Source organism: Alligator sinensis, unplaced genomic scaffold, assembly GCF_000455745.1.
Source record: "Alligator sinensis unplaced genomic scaffold, ASM45574v1 scaffold806_1, whole genome shotgun sequence".
Classification (NCBI taxonomy): domain Eukaryota; kingdom Metazoa; phylum Chordata; order Crocodylia; family Alligatoridae; genus Alligator; species Alligator sinensis.
This window is the reverse complement of record NW_005842521.1, coordinates 490,050-510,699: the sequence shown is the minus strand read 5'-3', so window position 1 is coordinate 510,699 and position 20,650 is coordinate 490,050. Positions and strand designations below refer to the sequence as shown.

The following is a 20,650-nucleotide window of genomic DNA, read 5'->3' as shown; positions in this document are numbered from 1 at the left end:
ATGTGGTGGAGTTAGGTTTGTTGGACAAATGTGAGGTGAGTTTTTTGGGCTCCAGAATTTCTGCCTTGGAAAAGAGGAAGGGATTTGCATTCATTAGGCAGGTACAAGGAGGGAGGTGGGGGAAAAAAGAAGAGGAGAAACAAAGGAGATATGTATCCTAGATAAAAACGCATTGTTTGCAATACAGTGAGGCTCCTGAGAACTTGAAGAGTTTCCTCCAGCAACATACTTCTAAGTCGGAGCTTTTGTCCTTTGCTCAAAGGTAACGAGAGGATTTATTTTTCACTGAAGATGAAGAGCTGCTCAAACAGCCACATAGGGCCCATAATACAAACAATTTCTAAGAGGCATTCAGCTAAAAGACATGTCAGAGAAAATCCTGATGTCATTTCATTGTAAATGGCATAGGCTTTGTCCAACAGCAGGTGCCTGTGTTATGGGAATGTGTACAGCCAATGGAAAAAGTACAAGGATGAAATAATGTAATATTCCAAATTCTTATTGCTGAAACCTCTCTTCATGAATCTCCCAGAAAGAAAAGGAAAGAGGAGAAGAAGATATCCAAGAATCTGTAATTCCTTGGCTTCAACTTTACAATGAAAGAAAGCTTTACTTGAGTTTAGTCAGTATGTGAGGATGACCTAGAACCTTTACTCCACTATAAATACCATTACATTATTTTTGCCCTAGATAGTTAGTAATATATATATATAATGCAAGGGCTGAAAACTTATCAAGGTTTCTTCTAGGTTTGCCTCCAAAAATTAATACACTAGAGTTCCTATCAAGTAGATATAAGAAAGCTATATATACCCTCACCACACACCTGTATTCCTCCAAATTTCCTGCAGTCAGGAAAAAAGTTGGGGCAAAAGTAATTAAATCAATAAGTATATAATATACTACAGTCTCTTAGCACAGCTTCTGTATTTTCTATATACTCAGGAGGGAGGTGATGGTGGTACTGTGGATAATACTTGACATACCAATTTTATGTTTGAAGGAAATAGTATTCCAATTTTCTGCAGTTACTGAATGCTGTTATAAACTTAGAGGTATGAGGAAGATTAAATGGCATATCCTTCATTCCTCCAGAATGGAGTAAGCACTTGCAGGCAATTGCTTAGAATCCTCTACTAGATCTTTCCTGAAGAAGAATGTAAAATAGAAGCCACATTTGGGCTAGGCTGAAGGACTTTGAGCTAAGTGTGGTATGTAGGTATTTATCATGGAGATCCATGAGACAAGATGAGTAGATTCCACCTGAGTCTGTGAAAGGATCATTGCCTGTTATGGAAGCACTTTCCCTCAGACAAGAAGTAGAAAATGGATGGGGAAAGGGTTTCATGGTACACAGAGTTAAACCTCATGTCTTATACAAATTCCTGCTTGGATACTTGCATTCAGTGCATGTAAACTCCTGCTGGGGGGTCAACCAGTAAAATTATTTTTATTGCTTTTTTGTTTTGTGAGAGTGCATTAGAGGCCTCAGGCAGAGAACTGGGCTATACTGGGTCAGGTCTTATAAGACAGGAAACAGAAAAACACACCCATTGTCCCCCAAAACCTACAATCTAAATACAGGATGAAAGACAAAAAGGTAGGGAACACAAAGTACCAGGTCTGCCTGCATAAGTACCAGCATATGTATGACCAGGTCAGCCATACATATAACAAATAGCAGGCACAGCTGAATGTTGAGTATTTTGTAGGCACCACTATATCTAATTTTTTTCCTCCTAAAAACCTGTAGTATGGTGTAATGCAGCCATGCCAGCTAAGAATATTTGTCATATTCCATCCTGTGCTGGTTGAAGTCCAATGGTGGACCAGGGATATGATAGCAGCTTTTCTAACTTTAGGTTCCAGATGGTGATAGTTCATTTTGACTGTTTGCCCATTAGAAAGTTGGTCACCTTTAAGTTGTGCTAAACACATCTTTGTGGCATCAGAATGTAGGACATTTATGTAAGCCCTAAATCAGATTCTTGATGCTACCACAGTCCCTTTTCCCATGAGCACTGCAGCTTCCTCCTTTTAAATGTTGTTTTTTGGGGAAGGAAAACAGATTTGATTTGCTCAGTTCAAATGTCAAACCCTGAATTTACAAATTATACTGAGAATAACCTACCTAATTTTCAACATATTCCAAACTACTACGTCTTGATGTGCACCCAAATTTTACATAATCTTTGATCTTTAATTCCTGTAACTCAAAATATGAATGCACTTCACTCATTTTTCCTCTTAGCATAGATAAATGTGTGAGCCATAATTCCTGTTCAATGATTTTATTATGCTCACTTAAGCATGGGACCCCTTCAGGCAAATACGTGAAAGGTCAGCGTGTTTTCTCCCAGGTGCAATGTCCATACTTGGATTGAATGCTGACATACTTGAATGCTTATGTCTTTCTTGGGGTGGAAGACAAAGCCTTTTGGTAACTCACATGCTGGAAGAAGTTCAGCAACAGCAACTGAAAAAGGATTAATTAAAAAATAATCTCTTTATCCCTTTGACCCAGGGTCTATCCTCTGAGGCTGTTGGTCAAGGTGCCAGTTGGTGCTGATTTTAGACACGATTTTGCAACACTGAGATTAAAGAACTCATTTCACAGCCACCAGATTATAGTCATTTTTGGTCACAGCCTGCTTGGAACATATAGGAACTTGTGGGTATCTGTGGCAGAGAAGAAACACTCTATCCCATTCTCATTTTCCTCATCCATGAAGTATCCCAGTGTCCTGGACTGGGTGGGGGAAGAAGCTGCTGATATAAAGCCAAGATCCAAAATATGCAACTTTGAAGATCTAAGTCCTTCTGTTGGTACCTCTTGACATATTAGTATGGTATCTTTATAGTTTCTGAATGCCTAGCACCCCACCCCAAATACAAGTGTGACCTGATACAGAATGAGTAATCACCATGCCATGAGATCTAACAGAAAAGCCATGACCAGATGCAAAACAGCAGATGCTGATTGTATGTATTGCAATAACATGCAGAGATCTCCAATCAGAGGTAGGGTCCCATGGTACTAGGAGCTCCAAAAACACAGGAAGGGTATGGACAAATGTACATTTGGAGCCATTTCAAAAGGGGAGAGACCTCTTGCTCCAAACCGTATGGCGGGTGCTCCCTTCTAATTGTTAGATGTGCACAAGGCAGAAACAATGCAAACGTGGTAAAACAACTCAAACACTGCTTCATTCAGGGTTAAAGTTCGACAAATTCAACTCTAGCAAAAATTCTGAACTATATCAGACTATGTAAAAAGGGGGAAAATGAGAAAAAAATATCATCAACAAAAACCAATTGACTTGATTAAAAGGACATACACAGTGGTGACAACAGCAGCCTTCTCCTCATTCTTTTATCTAAGAATCAAATCAAACCCATGGATAAATTAGACCAGCATGGGACAGGGAACTCACCAGCTTGGGTGGCTGTGCATTGGCATAGTTCTTAATATCACATGCTACCTAATGACATTGTATCAACCCTTCTGTAATTGAACATAATATGGTGAAGACAACAGGGACAAGGAAATGCACAGAAAGATCCTATGACCCCTTCCAAACAAATGTATGTGTGTGTATGCATGTGCATGTGTATACACACACACATGCATGGGCCATGAGTATGGGGCTATGAAAAAGAACAGCACATTTTGCTCCCTAGCCAGCTGCTCTGGAGTGCCAAAAGAGGTCTGAAGCATCCATCTGGTTTCCCCTGCATCCATATATAATTGTTTTCAATCGCTGGATTCCCATTATTACTATGCACTATTACAGTATGTCACTTTTTCTCTCTTGAACTCTGTATTTTAATGCCCCCACCACCCAGGTCAGAGATTCAAACAAAGGCCCAGGCACCCTGTCTAATTCCTTTCATCCCGCTGCATTTATGCGATTTCTCCTTTATGTAGCTATTACATTATTTTTATGATTAATACCTGTGGATCCATGTAATTATCTGTGCATGGTTATCATGGTGTATACAGGGAGAACTTGACATACAATATCTTTTCTGTTTAAAACCATGAAACTAAGTTTAATGGGGCAACAGACTTGCAGTAATTCATTCTTGTTTTTAAAGGGCACTATCAGAAGGCATGTCTTCTTACTTACCTATAAAGCTCTAAGCCTCTTTTGAGTGATCAATAGCCAATGAAAAATAGATAAAACAGCCTTTTTCAAACCAGTGCTAGTGACCACCTAATTTGGGGATGGACTTCCTGCATCACAGACCAGAAAGTCTGCATCAAATACAGCCCAATGTGAATCCCAGTCATCCTTCTGCTCCTATGCCTTGTCCTAGCAGACCTAACTGACAGTCTGTATTTTTGTCTGAGCTATACAAAAGCACCACTCTTTTACCAGACAGCCTGAGGGTGTTTTCAGCATCCTAAAGCCACCCGAGTTCATCTGTACCCTGATTCGATTGAAAAACAACATCCTTATTACACGAGTGATTTAAGAACCTAAATTCACTTCTCCTCCCAGATTAAGATCAGATGACTGGCAGTATAATACCAAGTGCCTACCCAACAACCTTTGAGAAGGGAGACTGCATGAACTTTGCCTCAAAGGAATACATGGCACAATTTATCCAATCCTGTGATTCCAAATACAAGTCTCATCCCAAATCTCTCTCTTAAACATGTTAAACAAACTGTAAAATGAGTCTGCTAAGCAGATAATATATAGGCTTGTAATTATTGACCTCTCTGTACCTCTGTACTGGAAGGGATTGCCTGTATGAGACTGCAGAATGCTTCAGTGTGATCTAGAGATATGGAAAACAGCATGATTAAGGAGTGAAAAACCTCTCTCAACCCCTCCATGCATCGAGTCTTCTTTATTTGTATGCATATCATAAAAAAAAAGTTGATTTGACATGCTTCCTGTACAATAGCCCCATAAATGTATCACAACACTCACCTACTATTAACATGGGCAAAATGTATTAGCCAATGTAGCATTCAGCTGATGCACTGTTATTGTAGTCCACATTTCAGCAGCTGACAACCCTAAGGCAAACCAAGCGACATAACAGTCCATTATCTAGCCATGGAAATGTCTGAAACCACAAGTAAATCCTGTCTCGCTCTCCCACCACTTTTCCTATTCTTCCTCCCTCCACACCCAAACTTGACAAACTTCACAAACGAGTTCAGCCACATATCTACTGGCTCATAACTCCTGCTTCAATTTTTAACTAGAGCAAATTGCAGTACAATGAATCTGTTAAACAGGCCCAGGACAACATTCCACAACAATCTAGCTGGAGCCTGGACTGAAGACACATTAGGCTTGGGCATGCAATGTAAATTTAATACTCTTGCCACCTATTCTGAGACACCCAAAATTTGAGCCTTAGACCTTGACTTAAGCTCTAGGCAAAAAACTGCCTTTGTAGTCTCATCTTAGCACCTATTTTTCCTCCCACCACAGTGTCATGGGTTAGCCTGATTGTAAGTCTCTGCTCCAAGGAAGGTCAGGACTGAAACACAAGACATGTTGAAGACCAGGAATGAAACAGGAGCATACAAAACCATAACCACCTCTGCTTGGTTTAGGTTAATTGAGGTAGGGTTATGTCCACTTCTGTGGAGAGCAGCACTCCAACACAAGTATTTTCTTACTTTGTTTATATGAGCCCAGCACTACAGGGTATCGCTTCCACCTGAAGTCTTTTTAAAGGAGGGGCACCAAGGCAGAGCAGTTAAGTGCAAAGGTGTGAGTTTAAGGTTCTCTGTAGAGTCTAGACCAGGGGTGCTCAACCTGCAGGTCTTCCCATGGATCCACAGTCCTGCATGGGACCCAATCCTGGCACACTGGGCTGGGCAGTGGTGGTGCAGAGCCCCAGAACCAGAACCTGGCACTTGAGGTTGGTATAGAGCTATCTGGTCCACAGACCAATCCTATGGTATTCAACTGACCCATAGGGCCAAAACCTTGAGCACCACAGATCTCAACTTCTCCTGAAGACTGCCCCTGCTTGAGACTGCTGTAAATAGATGCCTGCTCATTCAGGCTAGGGAGGATAAAGGATACATATAGGGCTCCCTTGTGTGCCTCTCTCAACTAGGGTGCCATAGGACCCTGGGATGCCTCGAGATCCTTTCAGCTACCACACTGCAAGTACCATACTGCTGGACTGCTAGGTCTGGAGAAACCTTTCACCATGATTTTATTTTTTTGTCTTACTGATAAAATATGAGCATCATTGAAATCCTCTTTTATGGATTTGTACAAGTTACCATAGTTCCATTATGTAAATACTGTGAGAAGTCTGCTACTAGTATCATTTTGCCCCCATTTCTCAAAAAATACTAAATTCATTCCTGGATATGTATGATTTCAAACAGGAGAACCCAGAAGACTTTTCTTAATGGAACACTTTTACTACTGCAACCCTGACATATTATTTCTGGGGACATATCCTTAAGTAATAAACAAACAGCTCCTTCTCTTAAGTTTCCTCACAGAGCCCCATCTGGAATAGAGAATGGACTATTCAAGATGTGCACTGGAAAGGTGCAACATGTGAGGGCTTTCTACAGACAGTGAGAACATGACACATAACATAACACTACAGTCTCCCTCCAATTAGAAGAGGTTGAAAAAAAATAAATAACAGTGTGAACTAATAAGAAAAGTGTGTGAACTAACAACAGAATGAGTCTGATCTTTGATTAGAGGGCAGTCAGAGGTACTGTCACTACTCCCCTTGCCTTTTACTTCAGGGCCAGTAACATACCTATTAAATGCTACACTGGCCTCTTTGCTAGGTTACACCCACCTTATCTGTATAATTTTGACCTTAGTGAGTTACATGATAATACTCAGCAGCAATATTTTATTTTCCTGAAGTTTTCCATTTAAGACATGCTCTTTAACTACCAAATGGGCAGAAAAGTATGCAAACAAAACAAAAAAGACCACTGCACGCACACCAGCAGCTTTTTCTTTACATGTATTTACAGCAACGCAGGATTAACAGATTCAGGTCATCACTGTTGGCTGTGAAGTAATCAGTGTTTGCTAGACTGACAGTGTTACCCAGATTTTTCATACCAAAGTAGGACAAAGTGTCAGTGTCAGCAACATATTTGTGAATATGTGTTTAGTTACAGCAGAATGGAGTTGCTGCTATACACAAACTGTATGAGATAAGGCTTCAAAGTAGAAACGCATGACTAATAAATTGAGGCATGGGGAAAGGGGGAGGGAGACTTGACTTCAACTAGAACTTCACCCTAAAGAAGCGCATACTTAAATGTAGCAATAGAAGAAAGCACTACAGCTCTCAGACTTGTGGTGAGTTTGCTTCTCATAATATTGGATAAGCAGTTAGCTGAGGGATCCAATCAAATTTGCTGTAAGTCTCTTTTTAAAAAATGTGTTAGTGGCATAGAATGTTAGCCAGCCATCTACCTTCAAAAGCAACTGTTAGTCTAATATTGTTGGGAAACGTGTCACTACTTCCATACTTCAGATCCTAATTAGCTGGGCAGCAAAATATATGGCTTTCTATAAAACACACGAGAGAGAGAGAGAGAGAGAGAGAGAGAGAGAGAGAGAGAGAGAATGTGGCCTACAGGGATATTCCCAAGTCACTCTTGAACCAAGTCACTCATTTACACAGCTTAGTTACAGGTTTCAGATGTGCAAGCCAAATAAACCTTGCCTGCTTGCTCCCCTCAGTGGCAGGCCTAGGGTTAGGAAGATGGTATTGAGACACTTCCACCTGAGACAAGGCTGCCCAGCTCCAAATGGAAATGTTCCATACAGATGCTATACCAGTGTTGCTGCTCTTTAAAGACTACTTTTTCAGGCTTTTAGAGGCTCAGGGGAAAGTTGCAGAAGTCAAGATTACTGGGAACAGGTACATCTCTCATCCTATTACCAATTAAGTGGTATCATTACCCCTTGTTTCTTCCTCTCAGTAAGGGTTGCTGCACTATTATTTTAGGGGTTGGGTTTTTTTTGTTTGTTTGTTTTTAGAAATCTTTGATTCTTCATAGAGGCCCAAGTCAACTATTTAGGTAAGAGGTCAAAGGTTAGTATAACCCATACTATGTTATAACCAGGAAGTGCTGTTATCTCGCAATGGATGCCCTTGTTACAGGATGTCCACAAATTAGTCTTTTCTATTAACAGGAATCCAAGATGGACCTTACACAAACAGCATGAGTTCAGTTTAAAAACTATACAGCAAGGATTATTGTTCACTATACCACCCAAGCTTATACTAGTTAAAGTTGAAAGTTGTCAAGACTTTGGCCAAAGCTTTACTCCTAGTCTTTCCAGCCTGACCACCAAGGACAAAACTACAGTTTTGAGTCCTTCATTGGATACAAAAGCAGCAAGTGGCAGGGTGGAAGCAAGGGGCTCTTTGCAACTGCAGTCTAGTGAAGTAAGTGATGTTACCCACTGCAGAAGCTGACAAAATACAGTCCAGACTGTGGCAAGTGTGCAGTTCAGTTTGAGTGATTAGACTCCAGCTCAGTAATCTTTGGATCAGAGTTCAGTAGAAGAGGCAATGCTTTAATTTAATACAGCTGTAGCTGCTCAGTTGTGTTCCAGTGGCATTAACCTGGTACAAACAAAAGCTGAAGTCTCACTGGTCTGCTCTATCAGAGCTGGCCTGAGGTCTTGGTGCAACCTGCTGGACAGTTTGAGATATGTGCCTGGTTTCTGTAGTAGCAGAGTCTTCTGATCCCCTACGATTAGAGAAAAAGGATTCCTTGTTAGAGCTGAAACCCAAGTATGACCTCACAAATCAAAATTAAGGAACGACACATGCACTAAGCATTAAAAAAAACCAAAAACAAAACCCCTTTGTTTTTTGTTTGCTTTAAAATAAAATAAACACAGGAGTCCTAATAGCTAGGTTTAAGGCCTATTGCTCTCCCAGCATCCAATTCTTGCAGTAATTTGTACATACTAGACAAAGCCCACAGAGTGCAGAACACTAAAAATTAAAAAATACTAGTATTGACTGTACAAGTAACATCAAGCTACTTGTTGCACAAGGTAGAGTTACCCAAGAGTTCTCATTTTGATCATTGAGTTCCTTTTCCTGATCTCATTTTAGACCCATGAGGCTTGATAGCTATTTTCACATGCACATAGGATCCTGGAGGCCAATTAGTAGGAGACTAAAGTGATATTAGAAAGGCCTTGACAAGGTCAGCTTTATTCTCTTCAGTGACTTATCTTCTGTCCAGGAAGTAGAAGACCAGTGTCCAGATCTAGGATTTTGATAAAGGGGGGTTGGAGATAAGAGTTCTGTTGTGTGATTTTTGGATGAACCACATTTTTACCTGGATAAAAATGCAACTAGAAGCTTCACCAATTTTGGGGACCTAGAGCTATATTATTTAATTTAGGATAGAGGAAAGAAAAATGTTGGAATGTGAATTAATCTGATACATCATATCTAGTAATCTAAACACACAATAAAGTAGGCAAAATAACTCAAAAGACATTATAATTAAAACGTGCATCTCTTTCAGATTCATAAAACAAAAAGTGCTTTCTAAAGCATCTGGCAGTGCATTCAATTCTTCATTGAAAACAAGTTCCACACCTAAGCTAACATTCACCCAAGTTTATTTTTAATTTGGAGTATGGAAATATTAACTGTAGTTTAAAACATGGTCTGCAGGGATGTGAAATGGGAGCTACGTTACTAGAAGGAGCTAACAGACAGCAGCATTGCAGAAGTAGAGATAGCTGGAATGATGGAACCATTAAAAAGACCATGTAAAAGAAAAGAGAGTTGATAGGACCTGTGGAGTGAAGAGTTTAGAACAGGGTCAGCAAAATGTGGTCTGCAGGCCAGACTTGGTCCATGGTGGACTCCATTTCCCAGCAGCAGCAGCAGCTCCTTCTGGCTGCCACTACCAGACCCAACCCCACTGCCCAGGTAACCTGACCAATCCACCCCGCACCCACCACCAGGGGTGGGATCTGTACAGGCAGGGCATGCAGCCAGGCAGCTGGGATGGGACCACAGTTGGGAGCAAGACAGATGGTCAGGGCTGAGGAGACCCTGGAGTTTAGGGGTGGTGACAGCACAGGTCCAGGCTAGAACCATGATCTGCTGCCTGCATGCCCTTGCAACGGGTGCGGGTTCCTTGGGCAGGGGCATGCAGGGAGCCGACTGCAGTTCTGCCCTGGCCCTGTGCCGTCAGCATCCCAAGATCCAGACCCTGGCCACAGCTTCCTCCCCAGCTGCATGCCCTGCCCATGCAGCTCCTGCCTGTGTTCATGGAGATCCGAGCATTGTGGGGCCATGACAGTGCAGGGCCATGGCAGAATCCCAGTGCTGTGTGAGGACTGCATCATGGTTCTGACCCATTCTTGCACTCTTACCACCCCAAGATCCCAGGGCCTCCATGGAAACCAGCCAGAAGCTATGCAGTCAGGGTGCATGGCCAGGCAGGAAGGTGCAGCCAGGTCTGAGATCTTGAGGGTATGACAGAAAACAGCTGGGGCAGAGCCCTAATCTGCTCCCTGCATGCCCCTGCCCACAGAACCCATGTTTATCGCAGGGGTACATGAGCAATGGATCATGGCTTTCCCCAGCCCCAGCACCATGCTGTCACCACCCCAAGGTCAAGAGGGCTCCTCAGCCCAGTCCACCCATCTTGCTCTTGGCTGCAGCCCCATCCCAGCCACCTGGTCACATGCGCTCCCCACACCAGTCCCACCCCCAGAGGTGGGTGTGGGGCTGACTGGCCAGGATGCCCAGGCAGTGGGGTAGAGTGCAGCAGCAGTCAGGAGCCATCACCACTGGGGCTGCTGGGAAATGGAGTCCAGCCACAGGCCGGATCTACCATTTTTCCTGCCCTGGTTTAGAAGGACTCAAACAAATTAGAACGAGCCATTAATTCAACTGATTCTCTCACTGCTGCCTCAATAGAAGTGCTGCCGTCACTGCTAGGCAGTAGGATTTCAGCTTTGGATGGACCAGGAATCAAAAGGGTGCGTGTGGGGGGCGGGGGAGGCCCCCGCAGGGTGCAAGTACACCACTACACCCTCCATTCCCCTTCCCCCCCCACCCCATTTCCATTCTTGTCAGTGTCCAGGCACACACAATTGTGTGAAGTGGCATTTACTCCATAGAAGATGCAGCTGCTTTAGGACCTTCCCAGAAGTTCTCCTCCCTACCTGGTGGCAGGATCACAGACTTCAAGCAAGTGAAACTCCTTTGCCTTATTGAGCTGTGCCCATACCACACTTAGTCAGCCAAGTGGTGATTTTAAGGTTTTAGAAATGATGAAGTATATAGGAGAGATTTGCACTAGTTTCCTTAGACTATCCATTACCATAAGTAGGATTTCCCCATCTGGAGGGAGGGTCAAATTCCAAAACAGAAGGGTATTGAGAGTAGTGTCCCAGTTTGGACAACCCCAACAGCACTTGCATCATGCTAGTGAGCAGAACTGTGCTCTCATCTCAAGACATTCACAAAGGCTGGTTACTTCAAAGGCTCAGGCACTTGGTTGTTCATTTCACGTTCCCAGGCTGCAAGCGTAGTGATAACTTACGTGATAGCAAAGAATACAGAGGCAAAAAGTCCTGCAAGGAGCAGAAAGATAAGGACGCTCAGGATTGAGGTTATGACAATCATCCCTCCACTCCTTCGACCAGGCCAGGTATCAATTGTTGAAGACTTTTTAACTAGGAGAGAGATCAATGGAAACAGTGTTACTCCACTTGTGACCTCCCAGCAAGAGGCCAGGAGCTGCAGGCAGTATATAACTAGGGAAGCCTTGATACGGTCATCTCCAACTTACTCTGAGGCAGCTCTCAAAATATCTTTATTAGCACATTTCTGTGCTTGAGAAATGCTTGTGCAAGTGAGGAGGCAGCGAATGCTCCTGCTGTATGGACAAACCCTGGAAGTCACCTTACCTCAGACAACAGTCATAGTAATTCGAAATACTGTATGCTCTGCTACTTGGCACTTGAAGACTTCAGATCAAAGTACTCAGTAGATAAGTTTAAGTATAGCTCTGCAACATTGGTATTATACCTCACTATACATTAAAAACCACGTATGAAGTGATTTGGCTATTATTAGTCACTGAACAAAAAGGCAGAAATAGGAGCCAGATCTCCTGACTTCTAGCTATTATATCTTTACTATGACTTTGTTGTCAGGGTCTAGGGAGGGAGGGAGCTTCTCCTACTAGCTTCAAAGCATTCTGTACCACTAAAGCTTTTTGCTCCAAGGACTTTTTAGACTATTAAACCAAGAGGTTCTTAAAGCAAGCTTCCTTCCCAAATGGGAGCAGAAACCCTTAGGGAGACTTACCGCTATTGGTTTTGATTGGATCAGACCAGAGAGTTTCATCTTTCATGATACCCAAAGTCTCATCTACCAAGATGTATTTAAACCTCAAAAATAGAGATAGGAAAGGCTAAGTTTTTGTTAGCATGTCTAGCAAAGCCTTTATATTTTAGACTTTGGGAAATAACTAGATTGAATAATCAATTTAAAAAGCTTGACAACACACACATGCACAGAGGCAGTTAGTCAGACATTGTTCACTACTCCAGAGGTGTTTGAGAAGGGGGTCAGGATAGCCTATTAAAACCTAGCTCTTCTGTTTGTAGAGAAAGCATTAAATGGAGTAGAATACCACCTTTTTTTTCCCCAAGGCTTTTTCAGATGTTTTTCCTCTAAAAAGAGGGGAAGCACCCATACAAGGAATTCTTGCAGAACTGCAGGGTTGTTTCAGAATCAAACTACACTCCACAGCAGGTGTAGAGTGCTCAAGAACTACAGTGAACGCTAGCCATCTAGGAATCCAGGCGGAGAATGAACTTCCCCTGCATTTTGTCAAAGGTCTCTTTTAGTGGAAAGTTCTGATCAGCACCAGTCAAGATACCCCCTACTAGAACAGACAAGTGCAGCTGCTTTAGCACTGCTTACCACTTTTCAGTTTAAGTCATTGCATTTGTGTAGTATTATGCTGGACTGATGTACCAAATTAGCGCTGGTGCTAAGTATTACTATGCCGCCTGCTGCTAGAAGGTACTTGCAGACATTACATTTAAGATGGACCAAACTGTGCAACTTTACACGAGATGTTTACTACAGAGTTGCACAATTAGCTCCTCAGTAAAGTGTTTTGGTGTCTGCATGTGTGGCCCTATTAGGCCTCAGTAAACTCTGCAGCAGGTTAGTACTTGTAAAAATAAATATCCTGCTGCGGAGTTTAGGTTTTGGGGTTTTTGTGTGTGCAGCAATGTATGTGTAGATGTCGACCTGGCTGCATGGGGCACAAGGGTGCTTCAGTGCCAGAGCTGCCTGCATGCTAGCCCTGTACTGAAGCAACCCCATGCCCCTGTCAGCATCTCTGCAGCATGTTGCACCAGGTCAAGCAGCACCAGGCTAGCAGGCCGACCCCCCCAAACAGCCCCCTGCCAGCCAGGGCTGCTCTGGCCTAGCTCAACATTCTTCAGTCCCAACCACACATGTAAACAGGGCACCCAGGAGCAATAAACTCTGGTGTGATATGCACTGGAGTTTACTGCTTTGCATTAATATACACATGTAGATCAACCCAACCCTAGTAGGTACATGTAAGTGCCTATCTGTGCATATTTTAACCTCCCTGAACATAAAGCAAATAAAAATAAAGCAAAGCCAGTCCAAATCTAGAATTAGTTCACTTAAGAAGGTGAACTAAGTTAGACTAGGAACAGGTTAGCCCAATCTGCTGAATGTCTGCACACTTTTGGAGTGCAACCCCGGAGCTGGGAAAGCCCAGCTAGTCTCCACAGGCCCGGGACTGTGCTCTTCTTATTCCCCTTCCCTAACACTAACCAGTCCATTTTTAGCCCCCTGACCCCTCCCACCCCTGGATAGGCAAACCACCTGGACCTGCTAGCCCCCCTGATGCTCCCTCTAACACAAGTTCCTGGTGGGACTCCTGACATTGGCAAACATGCACAAGCTGCTACCGATCTAGGACTTGAAACAAGCCATGTGATAGTCAGTTGGATGCAGCAAACATCTGCATGTACCCAGAGATCATACCTGTAGGTGGTATCTGAAGCCAGAGGTGGGTTACAGACACCTAGGAAGTTTGGATCATACAAACAAGAGACATCATCTCCCACTCTGAAGAGGTACTGTTTCAGGACATCAGAAGCTTTTTTGACATTTCTAATATCAGCTAGTTTGGGAGGTGATGCACAGTCAGGCACATTTAGCACTGCTGCCTTGTAAGGTCCAAGCTGGCCTCCGTTCACTTCCTGGAAAGTGCTGTCCAGAGGTTTGCTACTGTTGTCAGTCACAGCTGAGCTGATCATGCTCACTGCAAGAGATTTATATAAGTAAGCATCCTAGGTCCTTCTCATCTGCCTGCCAACATGACCACAATATTCCTCTCCAAATCAAGGAAAGGGAGACAATGTCAAACAATACCCAGTTAGCTCTTGCCTTTTCTTTCAATCCTGCTCAAGTTAGTACTTCAGCTAGAGTGGTATCAGTCACAGCAGATGCCAAGGAGCTGCAGACTCATAAGCAGCACTTGTTCCCTCACCAATAACGGAGCATGTGTTTGTAAGCAGCATCTCTCCTCCTTCCCAAGGTAGGAAATACAGAGCACCTGCAATTCTACTGTCTAACATGACACCAAGCAGCAGGGCTGAGCACACATTGGGCATCTGCCTCTCACAGGGGTCTCTCATAATAAGACTGAAGTGGAGCTGGCTTTATTAGTGCTGAACTCTTTTCACAACAGTGACTCTTCTGCATTCCCTGGTCAGGTAGACATTACACTTTTGCCTGTGTAAGTGACTGGAAAAAAAGACACCCCAAAACCCCCCCTCCCAAAAAATCTATGCCCACAACAGAACAGAAGTTTGGCACATGTAGACTGGTTTTAAAAAAAAAAAAAAAAAGGCAGAACCCAGTCTAAGATAGACCTGGATCAACATGAACCCAAACTTCAATTGATTTAGTTAGACCAGTGAATCAAACTTCTGTACCAGATCCCCTATCAATTCACATTAGGTTGCTGCCTACCAGCATCCCAAGCTCTTTTGCAACCTCCTGCTAAGCCTGCCTTTCAGGGAGGCATACTAGCTTTCATACTCTGCTCAGCTGCTCCAAGTAAGTGCTTAGTGGGCCCTGTCTCTGGGCTGTCAAAGTCGAGTCAGCACAATTCCTTTCGACAACCCTTCCTCCTGCCTCTGGCCAGCTGTCAGCCATAGGCATGTGTGGTGGGAGAGGAAAGGTGTCCGTGTCCCTGCACAAACCCTGGCACAAAGCACCCCACAGTATACACAGACTTGATATGGAGCCCAAAAGAACTTTCAAAGGCTGGCGCAGCCTCAGAGCTGGACTTGGCTGCCAGGTATGGGCAAGCATTCCTCCCTCCCCCTGCCTGCCTGCAGCTGACAGAGGATGCAGCAGTGGGAAGCAGGGAAAAATTCTTGCCCATTCCCAGCAAGCAATCAGGAGTGGCTCAGGCACTTGGCCATCTCCAGCAGCCCAAGCCCATGGGGCCTGCAGGAGTGCCTCCAACCTGCTGGCCTTGGCCAGTACAGGCAGCATGTGCATGCCCCGCTCCCCACACTCCTGCAAAGGGCAAACATGTGTTCTGTTCACTACCAATCTAACCTATGCCACTTATAGGAAACAGTGTTACTTGGATCAATTCTACCTTGGGCTTTTTAAATATCTGTACCTGGCCTGGGAGTTTCAGAACCATATCATGGTTCTGCTCCCTTGCTCTTATTCATTCTCCCGCTGAACATTTATACAGCAGTCCTTCAGGCTAGTGCTATGGAGGAGATTGGAGTCTAAGTTAGGAAAGCAAGAGGAACGGTCAGTTCTACACCAAAACCAGAAATTTGAATATGGCTCTAAGGGTTGAATCGCAAGAATATTCTCTGCCTTAAAAGGAGACGAAAGCCCCAAATGTAATAGAGCCAAGATTGAGCTTCAAGGCACATCTACACTCCAGCAGCAGGTCCTGGATGGGACTATCCGCAAGTACACACCATGACCACCCAAATGCTCCAAGCCTGGAAACACCACCAGTTTAGACAGCCAGAGTTGTCTTTAGCGTACACTCAGAACAGCTGCAGAGGGAAACCCTGGAGATGGACTTGGGTCTAGGATTGCATGAAAGCTTCTGTGGCCACTCAGTAAAACAAATATTCTTTCCACGCTGTGGTTCACAGGAACATCAGTTTCATCAAGCAGCTTCTGGGTCTGGGATGCCATTCAGTTTTGGCAACATCTAGTTAGACTTCCCAAGTGAAGATCTTGGAATTTTCAGTTCATGGATTTCTGCCCCTCTAAGTTCAAATCAGATTTGTGGGTGATGGAAGCAAAGAAAATAAATCTCCCTTCCAAACTAGAAGCCCTGGTTTTTAGCCAGGGTCATTAAGCAACAGGAATGAGCACAGAGGCAAGTCAGGCAAAGTTTTTTGATATGTGTAATGCATGCACCCAACAGAATACTTGATACTAACCTATATACATAGTAGAGAGACTCAAGCGATTGGTTTAGTTTCCATGGCTCTCTGTGTCTTTGTTTCCCAGTCTATTGCCCCCCACTTCCTCACCCCCAAGAATATCCAGAGTCAAACAACACCCCCCCACACACACACCCCCCTTGTTCGATTCTTTGGTTCCCACTACCGTTACCGTCTCCCCTCTCAGTGCAGAGTAATTTTAAGCACTGACATCTGCATTAAGCAGCATAAGCTCACCCTTTAAATCAGCATTCCTCAACCCATGGGTTGCAACCCAAAAGTAGGTTGCAAGAAAATATGAAAGGGTCACAAACAAACTTTAGAAATGGGTTCTCCGTTAAAAGGAGAAAAACATGGGGAAACCATGGGTTTTCCCTTGCAGGCTGGCAGAGTTCCACCCCCACCCCCTGCCCCACACATTGGGGGGGGGGGGGTGGGGCCGGGGTGCTCCCCATTTCATAATTACTAATGAAATTCTAGATCTGTAATAACATTTTGGATACCTAAAACAAACCATATGCTTGTAAAAAAAAAAAAAAAAAAAAAAAAAGTTTGAGCACCATCACTCTAAACCACCCCTGGCAACCCCACAGCAATTGCTATAGTAATCCTGCATCTAATTTCTAAAGAGAGTTGAACTCATTGCCTAGTTTTGTCCCTCAGTGATATAGGCCCATAAGAGTAGTATGCAGACATTATAGTAACACTGTAGCACTGTCCAAGTTACCAAACAGGTTTTTATTTCCTCAGATATTTCAAGGGCCATCAGCATTATATGCAGAAGTATTCCCTGAAAAGCAGGGAATCGGTCAGACACTGCAGACAGTTTAACCATCCATCAAGTTTTGAGGAATTTAAATCCTTGGCAAATAAAACCTGGTCCCATCACTTTAGCACACCTCTAAAGATGAGCCAACATGCCATTTTTTAAGGCAAAAAGCAAAGACAAGCGTTGAAAAAAAATGCCTCTTTGCCATCATTTAACTAGTGGATATTTCTTCCAAGCAGTCTTTTTATAGCAGACACCATTTAAACAAAATGTATGAATAGCTCCACTCTGCTGTAGGCAGAAGGGACAACATCCAAGGCACTTCATGGAAAGCAGCAGTCAAGGCAGCACATTTTTGAGACAAGCCAAACACCCAACAGAACGTTTTAGTTTGTCCATGTATTATAGACAATATAACAGTTGCTTCTTAAAAAAAAAAAAAAAAAAAGAACCCCACAATGCTCAGGACAGTAAAGCCTTTGACTGCAGCTCTTGCTAGCCATGGCAAGTTTCCCGCAGCCCAAGGCAGGAGCCTCCCGTAGGAGAGATGTCTGGTCATTCTATTTCCTTTGTTATTAGCATCCTGTAGCCAGGCTAGCCACAGTCCAAGCTTTCATTTCCAGTGCTTACTGGGAGAGCATGACATGTTTCAGGCTCATCTTTAAATTACTGAGTGATAGTCATGTAGCATAAAGAAGAGCTCCATCTTGTCTGTAAGATAGGATGGCTGTCAGGGGGAAGGAGGAGGGAATTAGGTGACAGACCTGATGGGCTTGTCCATACTAGAGTGTTTAAGATCACAGAGCAACTTCACCAGCAAAATTTCTGGCTCTTGAACGCAGACTTGGATAGGCTCAGTTTTCCTCAAGACCAGACACTGACAAAGTATAGAAAAGCCCCGTCTCCCTTCAGAGCAGAAAGACTTATTGGTTGCTTTTAATACTGTTTTAGGAGTTATGAAATGATCATGTAAACTAATTTCATCTTACTTGGAGATGCACAGCCAACATTTTACAGGCTTTTTTGTTTATACTCAAATAGAGTTCCAACAAACTTGAATATTTGCTAAGTGTTGCTAAATACCCCTGGAGTCTACAGTCTAACAGCAGGGCAGCTAGTACTATAGTAGCAGTCCAGTCCTCTACCAGGCTCACCTAAAAGAATCGTTTCCCTCTTGTGCAAGTGTTCTCTGCAGACAACACCCATTTGATATTGCTGAGCACACGGGAGAAGCTGACACAGAAGCTATGCAGAACATGACTGGTCCAGGTTTACATTGGCCAACAAGCTATTGCCAACCCAGATGTTGGCAAATGTGATACCAAGTAAAGAATTGGTACCAGACCCTCAGCTTGTTGAGTCCAAAGGAGAGGTTTACCACTACTAATAAACATGTATGAACTTAAATTAGTCTTAGTTACAAGTTGACCTTGCCACCACACCCCATCCTTTAGCATTCCACAAGTTCTTGAAGAATTACATTTGAGCACCCATCACATAGCTCTCTCAAATGGGTAAAGGAGGGGGTAGACAAAGAAAGAGTTGTGAAAATAAAATAAAATAAGATACTTACTAGAATCCATCATTGCATACAGATATACTTCATAGGATTTACCTGGGGACAGTGAGCCATCAAATACACAAAAAGGTTTTTCTAAAGCAATTGTAGTAAAGGTGGGATTGTTTGTAGCCAGCTGGGGGCTTGCAATCTGTGGCCTCAGACTCTGAGCTGGAGAGGATGGGTCAGAAATGGAAACACTTGGTTAACTCTTTTTCTACTATGGCCACCATCAATTTTTATTATTAAAACATACTCAAAAAAGGGAAGGAGGGTTTGGACTAGAACTTGGAAAGAAACAGTTTTCTTGGCATGTAAAACTTAAGAGTTCTGAAGTTTACCCATTCTGTATCAAGAGAAAACTTGGACAGGGCTTGGGGCAAAAGGGCAAGGCTCCTGACCTCCCACACCAGGGGGCATCTCCTAGTCATGGCATCCCAGTTCAAGTTCTGGTTCTTCCCTTTGTACATGGGGAAAAATGAGTGTCCCAAATATGATGTCTAGGGAAGGCTCTTTCTTCTGGACCCAGGAAACCCTGCTCAAGGAACCCAAACTCAAAGCTAATGCACTCCCATTGAGTTTAGTCCCAAGGAAATCCCTTTTATCAGGAGAGCCCAAGCAGCTAAGTTGGAGGCTTCTTTTTCTGGGAACACTTCTGAACTAAAGTTCCTCCCTTTCTCACCCTCCTGTGGGTGATCAGCAGCAAGGAACAAACATTTTTGAACCCCTGGATGGTGTAATTTTCTCCAGGACAGCTCTGATACCATCTTAAGTGCAACTAGGATGCTCTGTAGAGGGTACAGTCATTCTCTACCTCTCCTGGAGGAACACCAGAGAAGGCAAGTAGTAACAATAGCTTAAAGAGAGGGTATAGATTGATCTGAACCTTGTCATGAAGCATAAACAAGGAGTGCTGCAGGGGCAAATGCTCAGGGGTGAGATCCTACAACTCCACCAATGCTCCCTAGAACTGGGCCAGCAGAGACAGCTCACTTCATTACTGGGAGCTTGCAGTAATCTTTTAAGTACAGTGCTGTCACTTCTACTCCTCTAATATTAGAAGAGGGTGAGGGAAGAGGAAGACACCTGAACCTCCAAAGGAAAAGATAAATTTATCTTAAATATTTTTTTTGGCATTGAGGATTAGAAAGGGGAAAGAACAGGAGATGGAAAAAGATCACAGACAGATACTCCTTACCTACACACAGGTGCACTAGCCAGCAAAAAGCTGGCACAAGCCAACAGCTCCACATGCTCAGGCACTGAAGAGAATTGCCAGAAAAACAATGCTGGAGGGCAACTCCTGCCCCCAAGCCTAAAAAACACTCAGGTTCACTAGTGCAACCACCTACTTCCTCGTCAATAAACACCCCTTCCTTTCCACCTCCACCCCACCTGCAGCTCTGCACCAAAATTACCTAGCTAGCCTATCCCTCCAGCCAGATAGCAGCTCCTTTTCCACTCCCTCATGCAGCCTATTTACACGCTCTCCTCTCTGCACCCCCCTCTCCCCAACACACAGTCCCTCCCTCAGCTACTCCCAGGCTGCAGGTAAGGAAGGGCATAGAGAACCTGTCTCCACCCAACATCATAGAACAGGCTCAATCCAGGTTCTCACAAGCACAGCTGTGTTAGGTTTCTTTTGATCTGTGCTAACAAAGAATTGCTTTGATTCTGCCTTACAGCTTCCCACCCACATCTAATGGGAAAGAGCATTGAGAGGATTGGTAAAAGGGAAAAAAATAAAGGTCCCAAATCAAAAAGGGAGAGGATGAATATTTGAATTCTGAATCTGATCTAAAT

General features: G+C 43.5%; 1 protein-coding gene across 2 annotated transcripts; it reads right to left on the bottom strand.

The window, feature by feature from the left end:
• Positions 1-7,985: 7,985 nt before the first annotated feature.
• Positions 7,986-20,242, bottom strand: UPK3A (uroplakin 3A). Of its 2 annotated transcripts, none has more exons than XM_014523677.2 (6): positions 20,046-20,242; positions 18,905-19,018; positions 14,068-14,347; positions 12,337-12,419; positions 11,567-11,699; positions 7,986-8,731 (listed from the first exon to the last, which is right to left on the bottom strand). In XM_014523677.2, the coding sequence occupies exons 1-6, from the start codon at positions 20,098-20,100 to the stop codon at positions 8,629-8,631; spliced, it is 768 nt and encodes a 255-aa protein (XP_014379163.1). In that variant the 5' UTR covers positions 20,101-20,242; the 3' UTR covers positions 7,986-8,628. The 2 variants fall into 2 exon arrangements, with proteins under 2 accessions (XP_014379163.1, XP_025069100.1); XM_025213315.1 differs by having other exon boundaries at positions 18,863-19,018; positions 20,046-20,241.
• Between the last annotated feature and the right edge of the window lie 408 nt (positions 20,243-20,650).

Coding starts and splice junctions, on each gene's coding strand:
- UPK3A (XM_025213315.1), bottom strand. CDS start 20,100: ATGTGGAGCTGTTGGCTTGTGCCAGCTTTTTGCTGGCTAGTGCACCTG. Junction 14,348..18,862: donor GTATGCAATGATGGATTCTA/GTAAGTATCTTA, acceptor AATCTCTTGCAG/TGAGCATGATCAGCTCAGCT. Junction 8,732..11,566: donor TCTGTATTCTTTGCTATCAC/GTAAGTTATCAC, acceptor CTCTAATCGTAG/GGGATCAGAAGACTCTGCTA.